The sequence below is a fragment of the Olea europaea genome, chromosome 4 (assembly GCF_002742605.1).
Source record: "Olea europaea var. sylvestris chromosome 4, O_europaea_v1, whole genome shotgun sequence".
Classification (NCBI taxonomy): domain Eukaryota; kingdom Viridiplantae; phylum Streptophyta; class Magnoliopsida; order Lamiales; family Oleaceae; genus Olea; species Olea europaea.
In genome coordinates this window covers 1,365,972-1,392,776 of record NC_036240.1, presented here as the reverse complement: position 1 = coordinate 1,392,776, position 26,805 = coordinate 1,365,972, and the positions used below count along the sequence as shown (strand labels likewise).

At 38.8% G+C, this 26,805-nt stretch overlaps 3 protein-coding genes across 3 annotated transcripts; 2 read left to right on the top strand and 1 right to left on the bottom strand.

The window, feature by feature from the left end:
* The first annotated feature begins 11,822 nt into the window (after positions 1-11,822).
* On the top strand, positions 11,823-15,626 carry LOC111393211 (probable serine/threonine-protein kinase WNK4). The gene is made up of 7 exons (XM_023018635.1): positions 11,823-12,341; positions 12,803-13,068; positions 13,159-13,382; positions 13,728-13,885; positions 13,972-14,284; positions 14,417-14,743; positions 14,980-15,626. The coding sequence occupies exons 1-7, from the start codon at positions 12,261-12,263 to the stop codon at positions 15,474-15,476; spliced, it is 1,866 nt and encodes a 621-aa protein (XP_022874403.1). The 5' UTR covers positions 11,823-12,260; the 3' UTR covers positions 15,477-15,626.
* Positions 15,627-16,374: 748 nt separating this feature from the next.
* On the top strand, positions 16,375-17,097 carry LOC111393210 (transcription repressor OFP17-like). Its single transcript, XM_023018634.1, has one exon. The coding sequence runs from the start codon at positions 16,504-16,506 to the stop codon at positions 16,822-16,824; it is 321 nt and encodes a 106-aa protein (XP_022874402.1). The 5' UTR covers positions 16,375-16,503; the 3' UTR covers positions 16,825-17,097.
* Positions 17,098-17,239: 142 nt separating this feature from the next.
* LOC111392140 (protein GRAVITROPIC IN THE LIGHT 1) lies at positions 17,240-18,728 on the bottom strand. The gene is made up of 2 exons (XM_023017404.1): positions 17,419-18,728; positions 17,240-17,312 (listed from the first exon to the last, which is right to left on the bottom strand). Exons 1-2 carry the CDS (start codon positions 18,726-18,728, stop codon positions 17,240-17,242), a joined length of 1,383 nt encoding a protein of 460 aa, XP_022873172.1.
* Positions 18,729-26,805: the final 8,077 nt, after the last annotated feature.

The following is a 26,805-nucleotide window of genomic DNA, read 5'->3' as shown; positions in this document are numbered from 1 at the left end:
AATGCTATTTCACCCCACCAAAGCTGCAATAGCGCTAATGTGACATTAAATGATAAATAAAATTAAATAATTTCATTTTTTTCATTTAGTTTATCATTTAATGTTACATAAATTAGGGTTGTAACTCCAGCGGAGCTACGTAATGTTACTCAACAATTAAAGAACTTGATTTCAATTATTGAATACTATAATCATGATTTAGGAAGACTATTACAACTTAAACATATTTGGCTGTTGACATATTTATCACATTTCTTTTTTTAAATTTTATCCTCCCATCTTTAGTTTAGTCAGTGGGTATTAAAATTAGTTTTTTAGTATGTTTTGGAAAACTTGATGAAATATGTGGTTGAAAAGTTATGGATTCTATAAAATATGTAGTTAAATTTAATTGTTAACTTTGACTCGATAATGAAGTACCAAACAAACCCATTATATTTTTAAAAATTTAATTTAATTGTAAAAGTAATATCTTAAGAATAATAGTAGAAAGAGTAAAAATTGAAATTGAAATAATAAAAATGTTTTTTAAGATTTTTTGAATGGTTTTATCCTCTCTCACATTGGAGAGAAAAGTTTCAAAATTTTTATCTAAAATTCAAAGATCTTAGAACTTCATGCTTTCATCACTGCCATCATTACTATAAGTACCGTTAAGACAAAATGTTAGTATAATGGTACCAATGAGAGCATACTTTTCTGATGCTAAGGATCCTCAGGAGGGACAATAGCAGAGCACACTTTTGTTACTGCTCAAATTGCTGGTTTAACATGACTAATATAAAGCCATGAAATCGTGATATCAGCATTAAAGCAAATTGCAACTTGATATGTCTCAAGAATATACGATAAAAAACACAGTCAGATTTGATACATACAAATACAGGGCCTGACTCTTAGGATTGCAAATCTCTCTGGTGGATCGTTTAGTCTGCAACACAATTTTTGATGCTAAGGTCCTCAAGAGAGACTATAGCAGAGCATACTTTCTAGCTCACAAAAAATTGCTAGATCTAAGGCATACAAATACAGGGCCTGACTTTTAGGATTGCAAATCTCCCTAGTGGATCGTTTAGTTTGCAGCACAATTTCTGATGCTAAGGATCCTCAAGAGAGGCAGGGAGATTTGCAATCCTAAAAGTTAGGCCCTATATTTGAATGCTTCAGATCTGGCTATTTGTTGTGGGCTAGAATCTTCATCTGAAGATTCATAGGACTTAGAGCTAGTTTCATCGGTTATGAGGATGGGTGAAGATTGTCTTCTAATCACTGACGAATAAAAAACTATCATGCTTACGAAATTAGTAAAAACAAAGTTACGAAATATTCTAAAAGATAAAAATAGAGAATATAATGGCCTGTTTGGCAGATTTTTGAAAAAGTCAAGAATTGTTTCTGAAACTAAAAAATTACTTTTAAACAAGTTTTAATTAATTTTCGAAAAGTATTTCATATAATTAAAAAGTGTTTAAAATAATCTAATCTAATGTAATTTTTTATGAAGGTTGTTTAAAATAAATCATACATATATAAAAGAGCCTAACTTTTGTTGAATATGTGTCACAATTTTCTAGTGTAACCCTAATTTTTCTTTTCATCTTCATTCAACATCACCTCATCTCTATTTTCACACGCTATTTTCCTTACATACACAACCATCACCTCATTCATTTTCACACTCAAACTCAAAAACTATCCATCTAACTCTTCAATCTTCAAGTGTTCAGACTCTTCTTAATCGATTGCCATACTATTCCTCCAGCCACTACTGTCTTCTCACACAAAAGAACCAAATATGGTGACAAAGCATTTGCTGTGGCGGTGATTGGGGCAACACGACCGACCTTCCGAAATCCTCATGATAAGGTGGCGTTTGCCTTCCATTCTTGTTTCTTCTTAGTTGGACACATCCTTCGCTCAACTGGTCCCACGGCTTTTGAAAATGACATCCTCTCATCCGCCTCCACCGGTAAAAATAACGTCTTTTAGTTATTTTGCTATTTTCCATCCATATTTTTACACCCTTGTATTACGTTGGATTGAATCTATTATATTGATGAGAGATTTGGGCTTTGTTTTCCCATTATTTTTTGTTGGTGAGTTATTTATTTATTTGTTTGTTTTTTTAAAGTTAAAATATAGTAGCGTGTAATTGGACTCTGAATTGGAGAGTGAAAAACTAATTTGAAATTGAACACTAGATTTAAAGTTTAATTCTGTGGCTTCCCAATGGAGTTGTTTGCTTTTACACATGTGAATTTGGTTAACTATATTAATATTTAGGGTCCATCTTAATAAGGTCAACCTTATTAAGAGGAGTGTCCCAATTCTTTATATATTGGTTATTATTTCGGTATTTTACCGATGTGGGATTATATTCCCTTAACATGCCCCCGCAAGATGGTGGCTCGTTTGAGCAGACCAATTTTGAAATCCGTGTGCTCATTTTTAGAGATTTAATCGGATCGAATCGCTCGTTGGAGCTTAATGGGCTCTGATACCATGTTAAGATTTGGGGTCCATCTTAACAAGGTCAACCTTATTAAGAGGAGTATCTCAATTCTTTATATATTGGTCATTATTTCGGTATTTTACCGATATGGGATTATATTCCCTTAACAAACTATGCATCATCTTTTTTGTTGGGTAGATGAGGTGGGACTTGAGAATTGGAACAAAGATGAAGATAATTATGCATTTGTCTATTCTAATTTCGACAAGGTTCACAGAAAGTTTTGGTGAAATGTTTGGTAAGAATGATAAATTGCATGTTGATACTTTGAAGGAAGGTGATTCTGAGCCTCTCCATCTTGAAATCAAGTCTGTGTTCTCTTTCAGATAGGAAAAGTGTTTGTTTTGTTTTATTGATTGAATTTGCTATACTTGAGTCTATCTACATCATCATCACTATATCCCTATCACTTCACTACTTATGTCCTCTCTATCAATCTCTAAGGAAGAAAGCAATTTTCTAACTCTTTGAGGATTTCCCATTTTTTTTCATCTCAGATCTTCGAGCAGCTCGGAGAGTACCGAGTACCAGCTCCCACTACATCTCCAACACTATCTTCTTCTTTGACGAGCCCTCTATCTCCCCCAACTGAATCTCCTGCATCGAGTATTCAGGCTCTTTCTCCATCTCCATCAACCCCTGATCAGGTAGGCTCTGTCACACTCAACTACACTTACATTGCGTATATTAATGATTATTTTGCGCTAATTGTACAATGTACACACTTGATCTATTACAATTTACATTTTTCTGGCATTCTCATATATCACAGAACTAATGTTCCTAGGTTTAGTCATGTTCTACTAGAGATGATATTGTTCTTTTTTAGATGCAGACATATAGGGGCACGTGTTGTTCAAGGTTCACGTTCATGTTTAAAATTTATATTTCATTAATCTTTCTAATCATTCCTAGATGATAACCATTGTAATCATATGGCCACCTCGTGAATTGAGGATTGATGCAGCCGATCTTTCTTTTGTTGTAATGTAAAATATTTCATTTGAGCAGGATTTTTAAAACGTGTTGATCTAAAAATAGACTAAATATTATATTCTAAATACATTTTGCAATGGTCTAGGGGTCTCATATAACCTTAAAATTGATTTTCGATCAATCGCTTGCTTTTATTACTTTTGATGTGCTGGTGAATATTTCTGTCACGTCTTTCCTTATACGCACACTTTTTGTTTGCAATTCTAATAGAATGGATTGAATTGGTGATACAATATATTTCATGATGTGAAGATGTTGTCTTATAATCTCAACGAAGCCCTGCCTATTTAAACTTTGGCCCAAATGTTTAGCACAACATTCTTTGCAGCTAAGGTTTTTTATTGCAGGGGGATTATGAATGTAAATATGATTGTTGATGACTTGATAAATTTTAGTCTTCCTACTTTTTCTATTTACAAATTTCAAGTCTGAAAGGGGAAAAAAAGCATTTATACCGTTAGCATGATTGATGATCAAAACTTCTTCCTATAGGTCATGATAAATTGACTTCTTTTTTATACCGTCTCCATTTCACTTCCTTGGAAGTGTACATAGGAAACATTTCAAATTTTGGTCAACATGAAGTTTCCCTATTACTAGAGGTATCATCTCATTTCCAACATTTTTCCGTAGTTTATAAGCTTCAAGCTCAATCATTTTAATATTAATGTGTTCTATATTGCCCTAAATTAGTGATTTGAGTAGTGAATAGTACAAGATGAAATATTCCCACAAAAAACTTCTCTTTTATTGATGGTTTTCCAGTGTCTTAGGACTTATTTAAATATCAAGTTTGTAGCTAAGCCACGGGACTTTTATATCTTGACTTGATGCCTACATTTTGTTGTTTCTTCCCCCATATTGAACAAAATGTGCATGAATTTTTTTATCATCATTACAAGAGATTTCTAGTTCATAATCTTGAACTACAGCATTTGGATACTCACTTTATTGTTTAACCAAATGCATTTTTGCATATTTGTGAATGTTGTCATCTACTTCAACTGTGCTTCAAAAGTTAGGCGAGTAATGAAATTACATCCATACTTATATTAAAAGGATAAATTGTTGATCTAAGTGAAAAAGGGGATCAATAGTTGGTACTTGCTGACTACTATAAACAGCAGATCGTGCAATTCGTCTTTCAGGTTTTATAAGAAATTGAGATGTAATTCTTTTTTGTTTTCCTATGCTTCTTGTTGTAGATTAGGCCTTTTCCTTCGACGTTGTCATCGTAGTGATTGGGTAGTCAAATTTTCCTTGTGTAAATATGGAGCAAGTTCAACCAAATGGAGAAAAATGACTCAAGTAGTAAGCTAAATAAACATTTGAATTTTTTAATGTATAGCATGCTTTCACTTGACACTTGTCCATCTCCATTTTAACTTCTACATCTACTTGGAACCGAGTTTTCCTAGCTCCCTTTTTCTTTCTTTTAGGTATAACGTTCATTTTCTTTGTGTTCATAATAGTTTCGAGAGCCTTGAAGGAGATGAACTACACTAATCTAAATGGAAAACCCATCCAAATATCATATTCTAATCAAAACTAGAGCTCGGGCCGAAGTAGTGCAGGGAATAAACTTGTAAGGTACTATTTTCCCTTAGTTTATCGTTTGGCATGATAGTTTTCCTTCATTTTGAAGAAATTAAAAAAAAAAAAGGGTTTGATCTTGTAGAATTTGGACAAAGCAATTGATGAAAGGTACTGATGTGTACAAAAATTATAGCCCGACCCCGAACTATCAAGCATGGCCCGAGGTCAATACCTCGACCACTCTCGTCTTCAAATATCCTCTAAAAAGTGGTCGGGCCTCTTCGAAGTCGGACCTAATAATCTGGCCCTACTAAGGTCAGGCCCACATGCCAAAATATTATCCTCGTCTCGAGCTTTTTACGTGTTTTAGTCCTCTTATAACTCAATTACTCTATCTGATGAGGATAAGGACTCTAAATGGTTGAATCCTTCTACAGCTCAACCACCAACGTCTATAAATACAAGACCTAGCGCCATTATTCAGGTATGTTTTTACAATACATACTTTTACATAATTTCCCCATCTGCCTTTGTTTCAGGTACTGAAAGGTTCCGTTCGTGCTCGATCTCAGTCCTCATCTCGAGAAATCAACAGGTACAATTTTTTGCATCATCAGTGGCGCTGTCTGTGGGAAGCGATACATTAACCATGTTTTTACCACATTCAAAAAGTCACCGGAAGGACAATAATTTCAGACAGTTCCTCAACCAAGAAGCTCGAAGAGATGTTTCTGCCTTCCGAATGATTTCAAAGTCCAACGTAGACAAAAAAGATGTATAGATCAAATTAAAATAGGGCCGAATTCAAAAACCCAGTTCTCAGATCCGATCTTCTCGCTTCTGATCTCCTTTTGAACAAACTCCATAATGAAGAAAGATCACTCCAATAAGCATCAATGGAACTCATAATTCATCGGGATACTTCCAACATCAGTTTACTGTTTATCTACACGATTGCCGACGGTAGTGTCATTCCGATCAGCATGTGCAAATCATTCATCCCTGCCTCCAAAGTTCTTGTGCAAACCCGATCATCTTCGTTGCATAATAAAGCCATCGTCAAAACGAGGTGTTTTCTTCATTTGTAACATTCGGTTCAATTTCCGTCCTCTCTTTTCTCTCTTCATTATCGCTCCTAACACGAAAGATAATACGGGTTTCATTTCACAATTGGAGTTTATTGTGAAAATCCTCGATTCCCATCTCTCTGTTGGCTTTTGGAGAAGAATTTTCGTTGTTTTTCATGCAAAACAAAAAGGACCCAAGTGGAATAACCATTGGAGAACCGTGTATCATCTTCTGCAACTCCAATTTGTCGATCTGGGAATATATGCCAAAATTCAACATGTTTTGAATAGTGAATTGGGCCAAAATTTTACATAAATTGAGCCCAAGAATTCAAGTAAAAATGCCTATTCAATGTTGGGCTGCACTAATTTTTTTGGGCCTACTAACTTTTCAACCTACCTAAAGATTTTGGGCCTATTGTCTGCCTCAATATTGGTTTTGCCTTCCCTAAGGGTGTCAACGAGTCGAGTCCGGCTCTCGAGCCCAAACTTCCGACTCGGGCTTTATCAAGACGGGTTTTTTTTTGCCCGAACCTCAACAAAAAAAGGCTTGACCCAAGCTTTCGGCTCGGGCCTTTTCGAGTTGAGTCGAGCCGAGGCAAGCTCAGTTTTTTTTTCTTTTCCCAATGGCTGCATCACGACAAACTCCACGGAGCCTGAAAGAGATTCACAATCAAACTCTTCTGTTTATTTGTTTGTCATTTTTCTATTAATATTTTATTATTTTAGATATTATCTTTAAATAGATGTTTCAGTATAATCAAATTTATTTTTCATTAAAAGTTTGACATGTTCCCAATTTTTATAAATAAATAGATTATGAGATCTTAATACATGTCTTTTGTGTGATTATATAATATTATTGAATAATTTTATCTAAAAGTTTAAGTTTCTATAAAAAGACCACTTGTATTTAGTTAAATTTGTCTTCGAAGTTCAATTAGTCAAACGTAATTACTTAATTTGACTAATATAATTTGAATTTGAACATAATTAAGGTTAATTTACTTATAAACAAATATTTAAAATTACTGTACCATTTCATAAACAAAACTTAAAGTAGAATATTAAAAAATTATAATATTGCAGTTGCCAACAGGCAGCTGCTGAAAGACTGCCTCAACAGGCAGCTAGAAAGCTGCCAAACTGGCACCAAATCTAAATCTGCTGCCAACAGGCAGCTTTATACCATTTTTTATTTTTTTCTGTTTATACGGGCCGGGCCGGGCCGGGCCGGGCTTGGGCAGACGCCCCATTTTGGGGCTCGGCCCGAGCCTAGGTTCGGTTGCTCCGAGCCACAAGTCGCTGCGGGCCGCCCGAGCCACCGAGCCTTTTTGACATCCCTAGCCTTCCCCCATTTTGGATCACAATAATTACCTTATGCTACATTGCTAAATTGGACATACCAACACCCTATAGTTTCTAATTCAGGTCTTCATTATGGGCTTTGCATTATTATTGCATCGTTGGGCCCGGATGAAGCATTACAGCTCCCTGCATGCTTCTTTTTCTCCTTGATCCGTTTTCTACTCCATTGGCTGCTACAATTACTTGACTTAGGCCAATTGATAAAATAAAATAAAAAATGCTTGCTGAAGCTGGATTCCCTACCCCTCACAATTACTTAACCGTGGCTATTCTTTGAGATAATGACATAAATTTAGTGGCTCCAAGAAGTTGTTTGCTATGGCCTAATGTGAAAGATGTTTGAAATGTGTTGCTATAACTTTTGATGGTACCGTGGATGGGATACAAATCTCAGTCATCTCAAAGGAATTATTTTTTTGCAAGTGCACACAAACTGGAAATAATGCGAATAAGTCAAGGTTTTACCATGAAAATACGTAGCACTCAGCTCTAAACCCGGGTATGTTTTCACCTAACAGTGGTATTCACTTTTTTATTCTGTTGCAAATTTATATTCTTCAAGCAATTCAACTATGGATATGTGACCATGCTAGACTTTTCATTTTCTTAACACATTCACATTTTGATAGCAAGCCATTTATGCATTGATATGGAGAGGAAAATATAATGTAGTTTCACCTAGTCTAGGGGAATATGCATACACTTAATTATAAAAGTATAAAAATGGAGCTTACCTTCAAGTAAAATTCTTTGCATTCATCCCTTGCCTGTTGACAATAGTTAACAAAATGAAAAATATCAATAATTCATGTGAAAAGTTTTACTTGGACACCAATTCAGGACATTTAAATAATTTCACTGAGTTTTACATCACTCGAAGGCCATAGCTTGAAGAATTAATCACCATTATGAAAAATGGAAACTTTGCAATTCTAAATTAATGAATGCACTTAAGCAATTGATTTGTTACGTTAAATAAGTGTTGGAACTTTTAATGATTTTATTGATTTACATTTTAATAAACAAAGGCTATGCATTGAAAATATTATAGAACCACTACTTGCCTATATCTTTTACATTGTTACTAATGTGGAGCAAACCATCATAATTAGTTGAGATTAGAATAGTAGCTCATGCGTACATCCCAAAATAAATATTATGGATATTTAAAAGACATTAATCACACAACATACATGATTTGTGTTTTAATCCTCGAAAAACATATATTTTGGTGTAATCAATGCTCATGCTTATGGTATGATTATTTGGTTATGAATTACAATAACATTTGGTTCACTCACACTAAATGCTCCATCAAAGCCCTGCTCCGCGCAGGCACCTAAAGCCCTACTTCGCGCAGGCACCTCAAAGCCCTATCCTGTGCAAGCACCACAAAGCCATGCTCCGCGCAGGCACACAAAGCCCTGCATCGTGCAGGCACCTCAAAGCCCTGTCCTGTGTAGACACTACAAAGCCCTGCTCCGCGCAGGCACACAAAGCCCTGTCCCGGGCAGGCACACCAAAGCCTCTTCAAGAGTAGGCACCTCAAAGCCCTGTCCCGCGTAGGCACCAAAACCCCTGTCACAAGCAGGCACATTAAAGTCCTGCCTCGAGTAGGCACATCAAAGCCCTGCCCCAAGCAGGCACCTCAAAGCCCTATCCCGCGCAGGCACCAAAAGCCCTGTCACAAGCAGGTACATTAAAGCCCTGACTCGAGCAAGCACATCAAAGCCCTACCCCAAGCAGGCACCAAAACCCTGTCATGAGCAGGCACATCAAAAGCCTTGCCCCGCGTGAGTACAAAAGTCCTGTCCTGCGTAGGCATCTAAGCCTTGTCACGCGCAGGCACAAAAGCCCTGTCCATCGTCGGCATCAAAGCCTTACCCCACGCAAGCATCTCTAAGTCTCGCAATGCATCAAGTAAAAAACCCGACTATGGTCTATCCTGAGCTTGCCAGGCTCGACCTATTCTCAAATTCATCAGAGCAAAGATCGGAATATTATTTCACGTTCGACTCAGGGGCCTATCCTCGAACTCAACGCATTGTCGAAAACCCAGCGACAAGAGCTCGGGATATTATTTCACATTGGACTCGGGCTATGTTCTGGAGCTCAAATTATTGTCAAACCCCAGCCAACAAGCTTGAGATAAATATGTTCAGAATAGGATTGAGCTTCCACTTAGCCTCCTATATGAAACTTTGTCTATTCGTCAAACTCATTACTTCCAAAACTTTTAACAAAGCTCGAGGTCGAGCTCGTTCTTTTCAACTTCTGAACAAGGTAGAGGTCAAGCTCTTTCACTTCAAGTACTGATAAAGTTTGAGGTTGAGCTCATTCATGCCAAATTCTTTTACAAGGTCGAAGTCGAGCTCAATTCTCTCAAAAATTTCAACAAGGGCAGGATCGAGTCCTTTCTTTCAAAATTTCTAATAAGCCTTAAGATCGAGCTCATTCCTTTCAAATTTTAAATAGTCAATACTTGCTATCCTAGACCTATGTGCTCGGGGGCCAATCGACTCGACATGAACATGTCTATTCTAGAACTTAATATACTTATGCATCTCACGCCAGAAACTCCCACATTGCGCATGAGCTCCTGACATGGATGCACGGGGGCCTATGATGTGTACAAAAATTATAGCCCGACCCCGAACTTTCAAGCATGGCCCGAGGTCAATACCTCGACCACTCTCGTCTTCAAATATCCTCTAAAAAGTGCTCGAGCCTCTTAGAAGTCGGGCCTCATAATCTGGCCCTGCTAAGGTCAGGCCCACATGCCAAAATATTGTCCTCATCTCGAGCTTTTTATGTGTTTTAGTCATCTTATAACTCAATTACTTTATCTGATGAGGATAAGGTCTCTAAATGGTTGAATCCTTCTAGAACTCAACCACCAATGTCTTCTAGCCTCATTATTTAGGTATGTTTTTACAATACATACTTTTATATATTTTTCTCGTCTGATTTAAGTATCGGAGGGGCGACGAGGACACACTTTGTTGCCTTTATTTCAGGTACTGGAAGGCTCCGTTCGTGCTCGATCTCAGTCCTCAATCTCGTGAAATCAACAGGTACACTTTTTTACATCATTAGGTGCCATTTGAAATATTTTTTTCCTCGAGGGGCTATGGTTTCATACCGTACTTTGATTGTTTTGTAGCATCATTACTTTACAAGAACCTAGCCATAAAACCCCTCACCTGCTTCAACACTATAATTGCAATTGTATTACATCAGAGAAATCTTCTTAACGTACAAAAATCTGTGACATCTCTAATAATTTTAGTTAATCATATGATTTTTGGCTTGTTCATTAAATTAATGCGATTTTTCAAATTAGTTCACTACAATATAAAATAGGCTAACAAAAGCAAAATATTCATAACTTATTCTTACTTTGCTCTCTTTATCATCTGTAGCTTTTAAAAAATTAAAAATTCTATCCTTCATAAGTATAGTTGCAGCATATCAACTACTTTATTGTAAAAACATAAGTACTACAGTGTGTGTGTATATATATATCCACAAAGATTTTTTTCGACTAAGAGTCCAATGTTTATGTTGTACAAAGTATGTCATATAAATGGAATTTTCATCCATATATGAAGTATATCGTTATAGTTGTACCTTTCATGTGTATTTAATATTGAAAATCTAGTTTTCCTTTTCAACATATGAACATTTGAGAACTAAAATCACTATAACTATAATTTTTAGCTTATTACCGTTCTTTCTTATAACTTTTTCTGTTATTTTTTTCTTGTTTATTCAACTGACTTTCAGTTGCTCATACTTATAATCTTGTCAAATAGAACTATTTTGGCTAGTATTTAATTACGATGATATGAAAAATACAATTGCAACGAGAATTAAAATACAATGAATACCAAATTTTCATATCGAAAATATAAAATATACAAATATACGAAAAAAATAAGTCGATTTTAACCAACTTATGAATATCTTCTATGTTTAGAAATGAATTTCTCTAAAATTTACATTTACTTACTTTTAAAATTAATCAATTAACCCCGCTAGTAACAGTAATTCTCAAAGAATTCTAATGGCTTACTTTTGAAGTAAATTAAAAGGAAAAAAAATTAAGAAAAACAAAAGAAAAGTCCAATTTCGACTACAATATTACACACCCAGTTCCGTCCTGTCCGTATGTAACGCCAACCCGTTAATACAGTCAGTCGTCTTTATTGAATTTCGACACTCTTCCTCCAACTTTTTTATTCTTAAATAAAAATCTCAGTTTGAAGTCCAACAATAACCACTCAAAATGGCAGCGGCAAAGCGGAGCCACAGATTCTTCAAGTTTAGGAATTAGGACTCTTGCTGAATCACATATTTTTTACTGATTCAAGATAAATCCTTAATTTCTGCCCAAATTATTCAAGAAAAATGAAGTCGGGCCCCCTTTACCTCCACTCAAAAGTACATGCTTCATAGTAATAATTATAATTCCCAATAATTGTTATTCTTATTCCCTGTCAAATCTTGCCTTGTGTGTCGCTGTTCATCATCAGTCAAATGGTCACAAAGAGCTACGACTCTTCACGCTTACTTATGGAGATGGCTTGGGTTATGTTGAAAGTTGACTTCTCCAGGCTCTTTTGGCTTCTATTTCGTGTCTTCTCTTACGAAAACCACGAGGGAAAACCTCGGATTTAGATGCCCTTTCTCTGAATTGAAATATTATAAGACTTGTTAACCTTAATTTTGTTCCTCAAAAATCTGAAGTTATATACGTATATAGTTCTAAAGGATCGAGTATGAGCAGGGCACAACACACAGGTGAATCAATGGATGAAAATGGATACGCTGAAACTGATCCAACCGGGCGATATGGACGAGTACGTTGATGATGATGGTTATTATTATTATTATTATTATTATTATTATCATTATTATTCTCATATATATATATATATGGCTCATAATTATGTATGACATGAAGAAATTTGCGAATAATTTATACAGTTATAATTGGGTTATTGATTATTGATTTCTTACTTCTTACTTGGAATTTGTTTGTCTTAAGTGTAATGATTTGTTTATGCTTAGTGGATTCTACTTTGCTTTACTTGGCAAAGTTGCTGTCTATATAATTTAATAGTTTAGCAAATTTTAAAAAGTTAAAATAATATAAACGAAGCCTTTTTTATGTATTATAAAGATTAAGATCGGACGAATTGTAAGTGTATTTAGAACATAGATATTTATAAGGTTAGTTGTCTATCTAATTTTTATTATTTGATTTGAAAATTGCATTCAAAGAATCTGAACTTTTTATCTACAAATTATGGATGGACAGTTCGATGAAGTTCTGGGGAAGGGGGCAATGAAAACAGTGTACAAGGCAATAGATGAGGTGCTTGGTATGGAAGTAGCATGGAATCAAATCCACCTCAATCACTTGCTTCAGTCACCGGAGGATCTGCAACGACTCTACTCTGAAGTTCATCTTCTCAGCACCCTAAATCACAAGTCGATCATCAAATTCTACACTTCTTGGATCGATGTTGAACAAAGAACCTTTAATTTCATCACTGAAATGTTCACTTCCGGCACCCTCAGAGAGTAAAATTTATTCATTCAGAACGTTATTAATGTAGAACACTGCGGGCCTAGGGACAACGAGGACTAAATTTTAATTTTGATTGAATGCAGATACAGAGCAAAGTATAAGCAAGTGGACATTCAAGCCATAAAGATATGGGCGCGACAAATACTTGATGGCCTTGTTTATTTGCATGGTCATGATCCTCCAGTGATCCATAGAGACCTTAAGTGTGATAACATATTTGTCAATGGCCATCTTGGACAAGTGAAAATTGGTGATCTGGGCTTGGCAGCAATTTTACGTGGGTCACATAGAGCACACAGTGTTATAGGTACATGTATCCTATTCTGCATTTTTACCTTATATCTTCAAAGGATCAGAGTCGAGAATCAAAATGAATAACAAGATCATACTGCATTTTCTGAATTCAAAGGATACACTTTTGCCATCCCTCTGCCCCACTTGAGCTAAGCCTTATCTTTCCCAAATGCCTAGAGTAAAGTGGAGAAATTTTTAAGCGTACTATGACCTTTGAGCTAGAATGATCGATTCATTTGATCTCCTGTTCTGAATAGTTACATCTTGAAAAGTTTCCTTTGAACTCAAGTGGAAGTGTAATTGAATTATACTTGACCCTTAATTATCGACTGCTGAATCTTTTCTTTGATTTTGCTAGGCACACCCGAGTTTATGGCACCAGAATTATATGAAGAAAACTACGATGAACTGGTTGATGTATATTCGTATGGGATGTGTGTTTTAGAGATGATAACTTATGAATATCCATACAGTGAATGTACCAACCCTGCTCAAATTTACAAGAAAGTGATATCAGTAAGATCATGTTACTATTAGGCCGAAATGATGTAAAAATTGGATCAGAAACTAATCTGGATGACTTGAATTTTATTTTTTTTAAGGGAAAAAAGCCAAGAGCGTTCTACAAAGTTCAAGATTTGGAAGCCCAAAGATTTATTGGGAGATGCTTGGAATCTGCATCAAAGAGATTACCAGCAAAGGAGCTAATGCTTGATCCATTTCTTGCACTTGGTGACTTTGATGATAAGCCAGAGTCGAGAAATGATATTCAAAAGCCTTTTCAGAATGACAATATTAAAATCGAGGATCTGCAGTTGAATGAGGATTTACCAAGGACTAACATGACTATTACAGGGAAGCTGAACCCTGAGGACGAGACCATCTTTCTTAAAGTACAAATTGCTGATAGAGACGGTAAATTTTGCCCACCCCATGTTCCTATGTTTTCGGCATTTTTTAGTCTTTGTATCCTGTGATTCCTTTTTTGATTACTGGTGAAAATCCACAATCTTTCTCAAGGATTTCCTTTTTATATGCTTTTGCCAGGTGATGTTAGGAACGTGTTTTTTCCCTTTGACATTGTTTCCGATACCCCCATTGATGTTGCGAATGAAATGGTGAAGGAGTTAGAGATTGCCGACTGGAAGCCATCAGAAATTGCAGATATGATTGATGCAGAAATTACTGGTCTTGTGCCGAATTGGAAGTCGGACAATCCTCAGTCGGCTCACTTCCATATGATGAACTATCAAGAGGATCATTATGATCACAATAATCCATTCTCACCTTCCTCATCGTCCCAAGTGTCACTCTTGGGCTCAATCGCGTCTCAGAAAATAGATGTAAAACCTCAAAGTGGTCATTGGATTCAAGGTATTTCTATTATAGTCAATAACTGTTTGGAATTTATTTTACTATCTAAAAAGTTAATGCTTTTGCTGATTTAAATTGAAGGGTGATATGAACCTGGTTCGTGTTGAGCTACTAACTTCCTAGTTGAGCTACGCATTCCTGATTGTGTCTTATTATGCTCGACTGGATTTTTGAATAGGCCATTTTCATTGATGAAGCATATTGTCACAATCTCAATAAATTTTTTTTTTTAATAGATGACTTGTACGACGATACTAGCTCGCAGAGCTCTTCACACTCCGAAAAGTATTCCAACTGGACTTACAATTCTGCTGATGAACATGATCCCGTGATGAGCCCAAGAAGACACAACCTGTACGTCGGTAATACTCCAACTTCTTCTCGATTCCATCCTGGAGAAAATTCAGGCACAGGGCAATATCTTGCTAAGATTTGCTACAAGCAGTGCAATGATGTGCTAGAATCAAAAGGAGCTTCTTCCACTTCTAAAAACAAGATGGAAATGCCTAGATTGACAAGGAACCGGTCACTAGTGGATACGCGCAGCCAGTTGCTTCACCAGTCATTAGTAGAGGAGGTCAATAGGAGACGGTTATTCAAGACTGTTGATGCTGTGGAAAGTATTGGGTTTCGAGCACCTTACGAGGTTTCTAGTAAATCCGCACAGCGACATTGTTCCGTGAGATGTTCAAGTGATTGTAAGAAACTAGGTCACAAAGGGAGAAGATTTTAAATATTGCCTTTCTTTTGAATTTGATCAGTCAGTGTGATGTAGATAAAGTTTGTTTGCATAAAATCAGAAACTTTGGATGTACATACAAATAAATGGCATTGGTGCAATCAAATGTCTATATAAATTAAATGCATTCGTGCCACTTTATAATGTCTGTTGAAAAATATTGTTTCATTTGGAGCTTTTAAAAATAATGAGTTAACAACTTAGTTTTCAATTTTTGCAGATTCCATTTTAATATTTTTCTACTTTTGTCAATAGATTGGTGATTTTATTAATTATAGCATATTTATTTCACGAGTCTCTGAAGATTTATTTTAGCCAAGGTCACATAAAAGGACTTTGTTATTTCAATTCTTATAAAAGTGGCTTAGTAATTGCATATGATCAAATATTGCAATCTCTCTCTTCCAGTAGTATGACTCAATGTTGGTATAGGTGCACAGAAGTTTAAAGGCATTATCGTAACAAGGTAAACATTACAATATTTTTCTGAATGTATAGAAAAACTCTCAACAGTTCTTGACAGCAGCCAATCACAGGGAGACAACTATTTTCATGTTTTAATTTTGTGAGGTTTTTTCTATAAGTGTAGCATATCTCAACATTTCAAAGAAAGTTTTTGATTTTCACGTTCTAAGGGACTAAAATTCCAACATCAAGATTAATAATGCGATCCCGATAAAGGGATACTTGAAATACTCCCAACCATAGTACACCAACCGGTAGTTATTGTGGTATATGTGTGTAGCAGGAAAAACATAAGCCACCATCACCAATCCTCTCAATCCCTTCATCAGCACTCAATCGTCAATCATTAATAAATTGATAATGTAAACTCCACTCCCTTCAAATGCAAGCTTTAGGATCCATGCTAAACAAAAAATATATACCAGTATTGAAATTCAGACTCCAAAACCAAGCCTATATAAGAGCCCTTCAGTTTATCCTTCAACGAACAAAAATCAGGAAGACTTCCTAAGATTTGGTCAGTTTGGTGTTCGTTAAGGTTATCAAGACAGAACAGATGGATCGAATCATGGAGCTCAAGAGCTTATCAAATGCCATGAATAATACAGCATTCTACCCCTCACCCCTTAGTCCAGCAAATGTAAGAAATGGTGAAGCTAATAAAAAGAAAGTCGTTGAAGATGTTTGCAGGAGCTTTGAGAACTATCTGATAGAGATGATTGTTGAAGAGGGTAAAATGGGGGACTTGAAAGACGTCGAAGAGCTTCTTTACTGCTGGAAGAGCCTCACTAGTCCCCTTTTTATTGATTTAGTATGCAGATTCTACAGGGAGATATGCAAGGATTTGTTTTCCACTACCAGCAAAGACGATAAGTGAATCACCCAAGCAACTTGCACACTAGAATTGGCTTCTACAAAAATGCGGATTTTATTATCTGGTTTTAGCAGCACAACCAACTACTCTTTCCTAGTCGTCGACTTATAGAATTTATGGAGGAGATGTTTCCTCTCATTGAAGCAAGTACTAAGATAACCGTGATCGACATATTTACATTTCATTGCAGTCAAAAGTATAGAGATGTTGCTAAGATTTATCAATCAATATGCAAGAATCAAAATTTAATAAATTTTATCATCAATTCATCAAACATCTTAGACATATGGTAGGAACTTGTACTTGCTCTACCATATATAAATAAATATCCAGACATCATTGGCGAGATAATATTTGAGACTGAAAAATGCAACAAATCACCATAATAAAATAAAAATATATTCAGATAAAATTACCATTAAAGTGCAGGCTTTGAGTACTTCACCATGACAGCGGTTACAGAATTAACAGTCAGATGCCAAGTTAAAATGCTATTTACAATTGAAAGCAAGAACTTCAACTGGAATCTGAATTAACAGCTCCTTCTAGAATGTTCATTGTTCCATTTGACAATCCCGTGAGACATAGACTTGAGACCTAATTAAACGCTCCCCTATTTTAAAACCAGGCATGACCATGAACTCAACTTTGTAGATTCCATGACCTTTATCCAACAAAGGTTTGTATTCCTTGAGCTCCACTATAAATTCCATGTAAACATCCGAGTATTTACTTCCCTGCTTAACTCCAAACATTTCAACTTTAGGCTCAATAGAAGCTGTAAATCCCAGCAAAAACCAAACCGATCTTGCCATTTTGACAAATGCACGATAAAAAGGAGTATGTGGATGCATCCCATTAGCCACAAAAGTCCTATGGTCCAAGTTGCCAAAAAAAGATATTTCCATCTCAGGATGAACTAATAGTAGATATTTTGTTCTGCAAAACTTGGCAAAACTAGATTGTGGGTCTTCAATCAAAGCATCAATTGGATCACCCAATTTCAAAATATTATCTGCATTGTTGGGTTGAGGCTGAAACCCGTGAAACATTCTCCGGACGACGTAAGCTTCAAATGCATACTTTTTATGAGATCTCTTGGCGTATACAACAGAATTTTCTATTGCATTTGCAGCCTGGTCTAGATCCCAATTAGAAACTTTCATCAAGGCAATTAAAGGCTTGGCGAAATCATGAATAGCCTTTCCAGCTGCCTTGACAGTGTCCTCAAAGGAGGAGTACGTATAAGCCTTAATTCTCTTCTTTTCTTGTTCCAGTATCTCTTCGGTCAACTCTTTGTTCCTCAGCACTAAGGCCCGTAGTCCTTGTTGCAAATCAACCACCTCATTGTCCTTATCTTTCAATTCATGCTTCAACTTCTCCAAAACCTTCTCTTGAACCTGAGTTTCCGCAAGCAAAAGAGCTGAGCAAGCAGGTAAGGTATTTGATTCCTTCAGTAGCTTCTCCTTGTAAGCCCTCTTAATCTTGCATAGCGATTCAAGCTCAGACACAACCTTCTCATCAGCAGCTCTAATCTTTCCAGGATTGTAAGGGATGTGAGCTTCTTGGAGCTTAACATATGCTAATTTCAAAGCTGAAAGAGCGCTAAACAATTTCAAGATCTCCACATGCCCACACTCTTTTTCTTCTTTTCGTGTCTCAGCAGATTGCGAATGGATTTTCTCGGCATCAAACTCAGCCTCCTCAGTGGCATCACTGCTGCTCTCTTCAGCTAATGATTGTGCAGTATTGTGGAAAAATTGCTGGTGACTGTGACTATGGTACTGGTTCTCAGATGTATTAAAAACACCAACGGATCTAAACTTACATACTTTGGCAAATTTACTAACAGTTTCGGAAATATTTGAAGGTTGATTAAAGGGTTCAGACGGACTATGTGATTCCATTCCCATCAAATCAGACAAAATCAAAGATCTGATTCTAAATAAAGAATCTTACAAGAAAAATGGTTTAAGGGAAAGCAGAAGCATGATTTCCGCTGAACAGATGCTTAAACAAATGGGTTTGTAAGTTTTAGGTAGCTCCGGAATTTAAGGGCTTAAAGTTCTACAAACACTCAAACAGTAAAAAGATTCAATTTTATCAGAATTAAACAAAAAGAACAGTACCAAAATCTACCCTATTGCAATTAAACAACCACACAAATATTTCACAATAAGTTGCGAGATTTACAAGATTCTTGAAATGGGTAAAAACAAAAGCTAAAAGAAGTCAAGAACCCTTACTGCACAAGTTATAAAAATGGCACTGACAGTTCTGAAGAAGACGCCGTTGAACTTGAGCAGCAAAAGCGATAGAACGAGAACTTTTTCTAAAGGGGTTGATAGAAAGAAGACAACTAGCTCTAGCAGGGTTTCAGAAAGTGAAAAGGGTTTGTGATGAGGCTCTGAAAAAAGGGAACGACGTCGTTCCAGGGAATGTACATTTTGGCTTAGCTAGTTTGGTTTGCCGACCTCGTGCTCTCTGACACAAAACAGCATTCTGAATACAGATTACACAGTCACTGTACGCGTGTGTGATTGTTTACTGTATGTGTGTGTGAGAGAGAAGAAAGAGACACGAAAATGGGTAAACAGGAGGGAATCTGTCTTCCTGGGGTACTGTGATTTTACAGAAACAGAGACAGAGAGAGAAGCCCCAGATTTTTTGAATTGTGAAAATTGGTGTCTTTTTGTGTTGGAGAAAAATGTGTACATGTATGTGTGAAAATGACTTGTTTGGGCCAGGTCAAGGGATGTGGGCCATTGTTAAGGCCCAGATCTAGTGTTAGTGATCCATCATCCATCTAGGCATTATTGAACTTTTAGAGAAGTAAAAATTACACTGGGACGAGTTTTTAAAGACTATGGTTCAAAAATTAGATATAAAGGTTACTTGTTCATAACTTAGGTATAATTCAGCTATTAATATTAATAATAATATTATAAAATCTATCCACCCCACCCAAACCTCACTATCACTCCATCCTAACCCATTTTCTTCCCAAACCCTAAAAATCATTTCCCTCTTGTCAGCCTCTCCACCTAACTCACACTAATTCAACATCGCTGCAACTGCTATCTAAGACCACTGTCGAGCTAACCGCGGCACTCATCTCTCTATCTTTTCTCTCTCACACATAGACGACGCTGGAGACACCATCTATCCATTGTGATACTGGGGAAATTGCCATACATTTGGTCTTGTACCCTTTCACGGTGAAAGGTCATGGTGTTCCTACCGGTTGATTGTTTAGGCCCAACTATTCCTTTTTCTTTTCACAAGCGTTCACGCCATCGCCTCCGTGCCGTCGGCACTCAATTTGTAGCTACGTGCGACGCATAGAGCATCGCTCAATGGCAATCTCAATGTGCAACGATCTGAATAGTGGTTGTTGTGGTGTTAGTGGTGGTTTAACTGTAGAGGTGGCGATAGGGATGGTGGTGGTGATGGTCACAAATGGAGGTGGTGGCAGTGTTGCGGCAACGATGGTGAGGTAGCATGGTGTGTCAGTTGGTGTGGGATGTGTTGAAAAGTTTGCGACCAACTATTGTGTGGGATGTGTTGAAGAGTTTGCGACCAACTATTTTGTTGATTTGTGACCTTGGTTGATTCGTGACCAAGTATTGTGGATGGTGGTGAGATTAGGGGTGGGGTGTTTGGTTAATTTGTTACCAACTATTTTAGTAATTGTGACCAATTATTTAGTTAATTTCTAACAAACTATTGGTGTCAGTAGCGAAGGGGGTGAAGAGTAATTTTAACCAACTATTCCGTTAATTTGTGAGCAACTATTTAATATATTACCTAAAAAATTGATAATTTGTTATCAATGGTAATTTGTGACTGAAAAATAACTTGAAACTATCTAATTTAATAATTGGTGACTGTTGTGGCCTTTGAATTTTGTTATTTATTATCGATAAATAAATTGTGACATATAAATTTTTTGAATTGTGATCGAGAAATAGTTTGTGACCAATTAATTTAATAATACGTTACCTATAAGTACGAATTGTGACTGGTTTGGTTTGCAAAATGTGCGAATATTGCTTGAAATGACAAATTTAATAGACCATTTTATACCTCAAAATTAGACTTTTGTCCACGTTGAAATTGATCCATTGCATCCGTCAAAACAACTCAACTTATAATATTCTTCCACAAGAATTTGGAAGTGTTGGATTCTGTGATTTTTGTCAGTGGTTCAGCCTCAACCCATTTCGTAAAGTAATCAATGGCCATAATTGCAAAGTTTGCACCTCCTCTACCTTTAGGTAGAGGACCTATGAGGTCCACACCCCATTTCGAGAAAGGCCAAGGGCTGGAGACAGCAGTCATCAAATCCCGCGACGATTGCCTTTGTACCAAAGAAAATTGTTGACATTTGTCACACTTTCATACAAACTCGAGGGCATCTCTTTTTAGGGTAGGCCAGTAGTACCCTTGCCTCAATATCTTTTGTGCCAAAGATAGACTTCCGGAGTGATTACCGCACACGTCCTCATGGACTTCTCTCAATATGTAAGTAGCATCTTCTTCCCCAACACATCGTAAGAGTGGGGAGGAGAAGCTCCTCTTATAGAGAACATCGTCAATGAAGAGGAAGTGGGCTGACCTCCTCCTTAGCTTGTGGGCCTCATGATTGTCAGTGGGAAGTACCTGGTCTTTGAGGTATGCTACGATTGGCTGCATCCAGGTAGGAGTTCCAGCGACCCACATTACATTGGGGGCCTCGCTGGATGGCAGGAGGAGGTGCTTTATAGGTACTACTGTGAGTAGTTCTGAATCCCCTACTACTAGCGAGCTTGGAGAGTGCATCCGCATGAGAATTTTCCATGCGAGGGATCTGGGTTAGTTCAAACTTTTCAAAGGATGGGATGAGGTTCATCACCATTTTCAAGTAGGAGGCCATCGTTTTGTCCTTGGCTGAGAAGTTACCATTTACTTGGCTAACAACCAGCTGGGAATCACTGCTGATGAGAAGCCTCTTTACTTGCATTTCCTTGGCCAGCCTGAGGCCTGCAAGTAGTGCCTTGTATTCTGCTACATTGTTGGTGGCCTTGAACCCGAACCTCACCGCTAAGTTTAGCTTGTGACCTTCAGGGCTAATGAGGACAACTCCAGCACCCGAGTCGGTGTCTCCAGCCGACCCATCAACGAATAAGTGCCACATAGGGGGCTCGGCGGGTTCCATGATTTCATCTACCCTGGGTAAGTTGGTGAATTCTGCCACAAAGTCAACCAAGGCCTGACCCTTGATGGCTGCCCCGGCCTTGAACACGAGGTCAAATTCACTTAACTCCACTGCCCACTTCAATAATTTTCCTGAGGCATCAGGCTTTTGGAGCACTTGCCTTAAGGGAAAGTTTGTCAACACGTGAATGGTGTGAGCTTGAAAGTAGGGTCTCAATTTTCTGGAGGCCGTGATCAAGGCCAAAGCGAGCTTCTCCATATCGGGGTAACGGGTTTCCGACGATAGGAGTGCTTTACTTGTATAGTAAACTAGAAGTTGGGTGGTCCCCTCTTTTCGAGTCAGAACCGAACTGATGGCCTCATTGGAGACGGCCAGATATAGCTGTAGGATCTCACCGAGCTTCAGTTTGAAGAGAAGAAGGGCCTGCCCCCAAGTACCTTTTCAGGCCTTGGAAGGCCTCTTCACATTTCTCGTTCCATTGGAACTTCTTCTCAACTTTTAGCACTTTAAAAAATGGGAAGCATTTGTCTGTAACATTGGAGACGAAGCGGCTAAGTGCGGCCACTCGCCCGGTCAAACTTTGCACCTCCTTTGACTTTTAGGGGGACCTCATCTTGTGGAGGGCCTCAATCTTCTCAGGGTTGGTTTCAATTTCACGTTGATCGACCATATATCCTAAGAATTTTCCGGAGGCCACTCCAAAGGCGCACTTGAAGAGGTTGAGCCTCATCCTATATCTTCTTAAGATTTGGAAGGTGCTGTTGAGGTGCGTTATGTGATCCTCAGCCTCCAAACTTTTCACCAACATGTCGTCCACGTATACCTCCATTGTCTTGCCAATGAGGTTCATAAATATTTTGTTGACGAGCCTTTGGTAAGTCGCTCCGGCGTTTTTCAACCCGAAGGTCATCATCCTATAACAATAAAGGCCTCGGTTTGTAATGAAAGAGGTATGCTCCTCGTCGGCCGGATGCATGGGTATTTGGTTGTAGCCGGAGTATGTGTCCATAAAGCTCAACAATTCGTGCCCATCCGTGGAATTTACTAGTTGATCAATCCTTGGGAGAGGAAAGCTGTCTTTCGAGCAAGCTCTGTTGAAGTTGGTGAAGTCGATACATACCCTCCACTTGTCGTTATTTTTCTTCACTAATACCGGGTTGGAGACCCACCTCGGATAGGTAGCCTCCCTGATGAAGTCATTTTGGATGAGCTTCTAAACCTCTTCCTTCAGAGCCTCGTACCTCTCAGGATTGAGGGCTCTCATTTTTTGTCTGTGTGGGGCAACCTTAGGATCGGCTTTCAGGTGGTGGCAACTGACCTTGGGGTCTATGCCTGCCATGTCCTCATGCTTCTGAGCAAAGACATCAATGTTCTTACTTAAGAAATCTTTAATCTTTTCCTTCAAAATGTTGGATAAGCCCTTGCCTACTCTCAGCATCTTGGATGGGTCTCGGGAGATCTACCGAGAAGCTCTTAAGTTCCTTAACTGGGGATGCTTGAGGTTCGTGTTCAATTATGCGGGGATCGATCTCATCAATGACTAAGACTTTCGGATTGGGTGGTGCATCAGTCATATCGATATCTTCTTGTTCAATGGGAGCATCACCTGGGATGTCAGCCATGACTATATCGGCTATGATTACATGGATGTCCAGGGGCTCTACCTTTTTGATGGAGCTTAGATAACACTTTCTTGATCCTCTTTGGTCGCCTCTCACCGTTGCCACCCCATTTTCCATCAGGAATTTCATGTATAGGTGGTGGATGGAGGTGACTACTCCCAATTCCTTTAGGGCTGGCCCACCTAATACTCCATGGTAAGCCGATCGACTGTCGACAATGAGGAACTCCATGAAGTTCATCGTAGTTTGGGGAGAATATCCCATCTCCACTGCAAGTGTTATCTTTCCCCTTGGAGTGATGCTATCTCTGGTGAATCCGTATAAAGGAGTTGTGGTAGGTGTCAACTGATGATTCAAATATCATCTTGTCAAAGGCGGATCCGAATAGAATGTTGACAGAGCTACCGTTGTCAACTAAAATTCGCTTGAGCCCATTTCGGGCTATGACGGCTCTTACAACAAGTGCATCGCAGTGGGGGTAGTGAACTCCTTCGACGTCCTCCTGGGTGAAGACAATGGGTGGAACTTGGTTCCTCCGGGAGCTGCTGTCCACAATGTAGCTTGCCAAAGGGGGGTGTTTAGCTTCCCAGGAGTAATTCCTTTTGGCGTTTCATGTCTCACCCCCGACATATAGGCCTCCAAATATGGTGTCTATCTCGTGGATAGGGGCCTCATCCTGGGCTTGTCCATTTCTTCGGTGCCTGCGTCCTTCCCTAGGCCTCTCCGTATCACGCTCCCTTTGTCGTGGGGAAACATCCCTTTGACGGGGAGTAGCCTCCTCGCGCCCACGTCGGTTGTCATGCCTGGGCGAGGGCCTATTCTCCTGGGGCGATTCATTTCTCTCCCTAGGGGGTTCCGGCCGGGAGCGGTGCGCATAGTCTCGGCAATCCGCTGTGTCGTGTCCATAGGACCGGTGGTGTACACAGTATCCCGGTGGGTTCTGATTTGATATATTTCTAGGTCCCGAACCCCGGCCTCGGCCTCTCTCCCTACGAGATCCTTGTGGGGTTTCTGTATGCTGGGTGTCAGTAATTGGATTGATATCCTCATATGCCAAAATAGGAACCGCGTTCAAAGTGGTGGTGGCAAGTGCTTGGCCAAAACTCTCATTTCCAGTCTGGTTCATTTGGTAGTCCATCAGGTGGGAAATCGACCCTCTAGCACGCTGCCTTTGAGGAGGTGGGAGGTCTCTACTTGCCTTGTTACTATGCTTAATCAATTCTTCATTGATGATTTCCTGCCTCATAGGTGGTGGGATCTTGATTTTGCACGTCCCTCCAGAATATGGTATTCATGTTCAAGCCTCCTCTTAATGCGGATAGTGCCTCACGGTCGGTGACTTGCACACAATACGTCATCTCATCGGTGAAGCGTGATAGGAAGCTCTTTAGGGACTCCCCATGTGCTTGTCTCATGTCTTGGAGACGTTGGATGGGGGCCTCTCCCTCTTTACTTACCGCGAACCTCTTGAAAAATGTTGTCTTGAACTCGGGCCAGCTTCTTATGCTCCCAGGTGGTAACCTGCTATACCAAATTTCAGCTGCTCCACTAAGTGTCAAATGGAAAGCTCTGCACTTCATAGCTGGGGTGGTGCCCCTTAGGCTCATGTGAGTTTTATAAGCATTCAGGCGCTTCTCTGGGTCGCCTCTCCCGTCATACTTTGGTATCTTTGGCATTACATAGTGGTTTGGAACCTGGGCACTCCTTAGTTCCCTCGAAAATGGCAGATTCTCATCGTCGTCGTCCAAGTCACAGGATCTCTGCTGTTCATCTGAATCATATTCATCGACCTCTTGCCGTGGTTGTTGGTGAGAGGTTCTGGGATGGTTTCTAGCCTCTTCTTCCCTCCTCTAGCGCCTATTTCTAGGTGTTGCAACATGGGGGGCAGTTTCATACCTTTCTTCCGGCTGCTGGGGCATTGGAGGTGGAGGAGGTGGCCTTGTCCAAGGATGGTAAGTCTACTGTTGCCTAAACCTTGGTTCAGTGGGGCTGATTCTGTCAAATACACTGCCTGCCCTCCTATATCTTAACTCCTGCTTATAAGGAGGTGGGAAGTTATCATGGTTCAATGGGACCTCGGCGGGTTGGCCAGAAGTGTATTGGAGGAAACATCAACTTCAACTTCAACTTCCCTTTCAAATGGGCTTCCACCTCGGCTATAGTCCGGCGAGGCAGTTCTATGACTTTGAATATCATCTTCTTACTGGTAGTGCCCTTGAGGGGCCTATGGAGGAATGGAGAAGCCTCATTGGCCCTGCATTTGGGCCATGAGCTCCTTCATAGCCAAATTTTGGCTAGCAATATCCCTCATGTTGGTCGCCATGACAGCCATGCCGTCGCCCTCATTCCACCTCTTCTTTGGTGGTGGTGGTGGAGTCTTTACCGAGCTGTTGGGGCAGCGGGTGGAAGAGGCACATTTGCATTTTCTCTTACCCTTCTGCGGGGTGTGTCTTCGTTTGAACTCATTTTCTTTTTGTCTGACTCTTCAGATTTTGCTGAGTTGTAGGGCTTCCTCTTGTTCTTTTTCAAGAACAAATCATTTTTCAAGGGGGATGCCCAAATGCTCTTCAATAAGCTTTCACCACAAGGTTGTTCGTGGTTATGATATGGTTTCCCACAGACGACGCCAATTTGTTGACCCTAAAAAATATTGCCAACAGATGCCGGACCCAACCTCGTACACGTGAGCGAAGGTCCTGCACGCTAAGACACGTGCACGGTCTAGGACGAAAGAATCAGGGGCATGGAAGTAGCTTAACGACGCGGGACGAGAGCGCTCGGAATTCGACGGGATGTTCGTAATTCGATTATACAATAATTACCAATCGGTGCTCATGGATGTGCATGTAAATGTGTATGAACTCGTATAGTGTTGTAAGATAATATGAAAGAGAGATAGTAAAGTGTGGTTTCTTGTCTTGATTCTTGCATTAGCCCTTCAATGTTATACAAGGGAAGTATTTATAGTGTTACATGTGAAATGGCAGCCCTTAGATGAGGTGGCACGTGGCCTCATCTCCTTAATTCAAACATCCAATTCTAGGCATCATTCTTGACTTGATAGCTTGCTGCGCATTTATTGCTTATGCAAAACCCCCATGTGATAAGACTTGACATATGTACTCATGATAAACGTTCCATCAATCATTCAAACAAGATCTTTAT

What these genes read in the sequence shown, in the direction of transcription:
- LOC111393211 (XM_023018635.1), top strand. Translation starts at nt 12,261, where the DNA reads ATGAGCAGGGCACAACACACAGGTGAATCAATGGATGAAAATGGATAC. An exon ending in CAACCGGGCGATATGGACGA is followed by an intron (nt 12,342 to 12,802) that starts GTACGTTGATGA and finishes ATGGATGGACAG; the next exon opens with TTCGATGAAGTTCTGGGGAA. An exon ending in TAGAGCACACAGTGTTATAG is followed by an intron (nt 13,383 to 13,727) that starts GTACATGTATCC and finishes TGATTTTGCTAG; the next exon opens with GCACACCCGAGTTTATGGCA.
- LOC111393210 (XM_023018634.1), top strand. Translation starts at nt 16,504, where the DNA reads ATGGATCGAATCATGGAGCTCAAGAGCTTATCAAATGCCATGAATAAT.
- LOC111392140 (XM_023017404.1), bottom strand. Translation starts at nt 18,728, where the DNA reads ATGGAATCACATAGTCCGTCTGAACCCTTTAATCAACCTTCAAATATT. An exon ending in ATAGGGGAGCGTTTAATTAG is followed by an intron (nt 17,313 to 17,418) that starts GTCTCAAGTCTA and finishes AATTGTAAATAG; the next exon opens with CATTTTAACTTGGCATCTGA.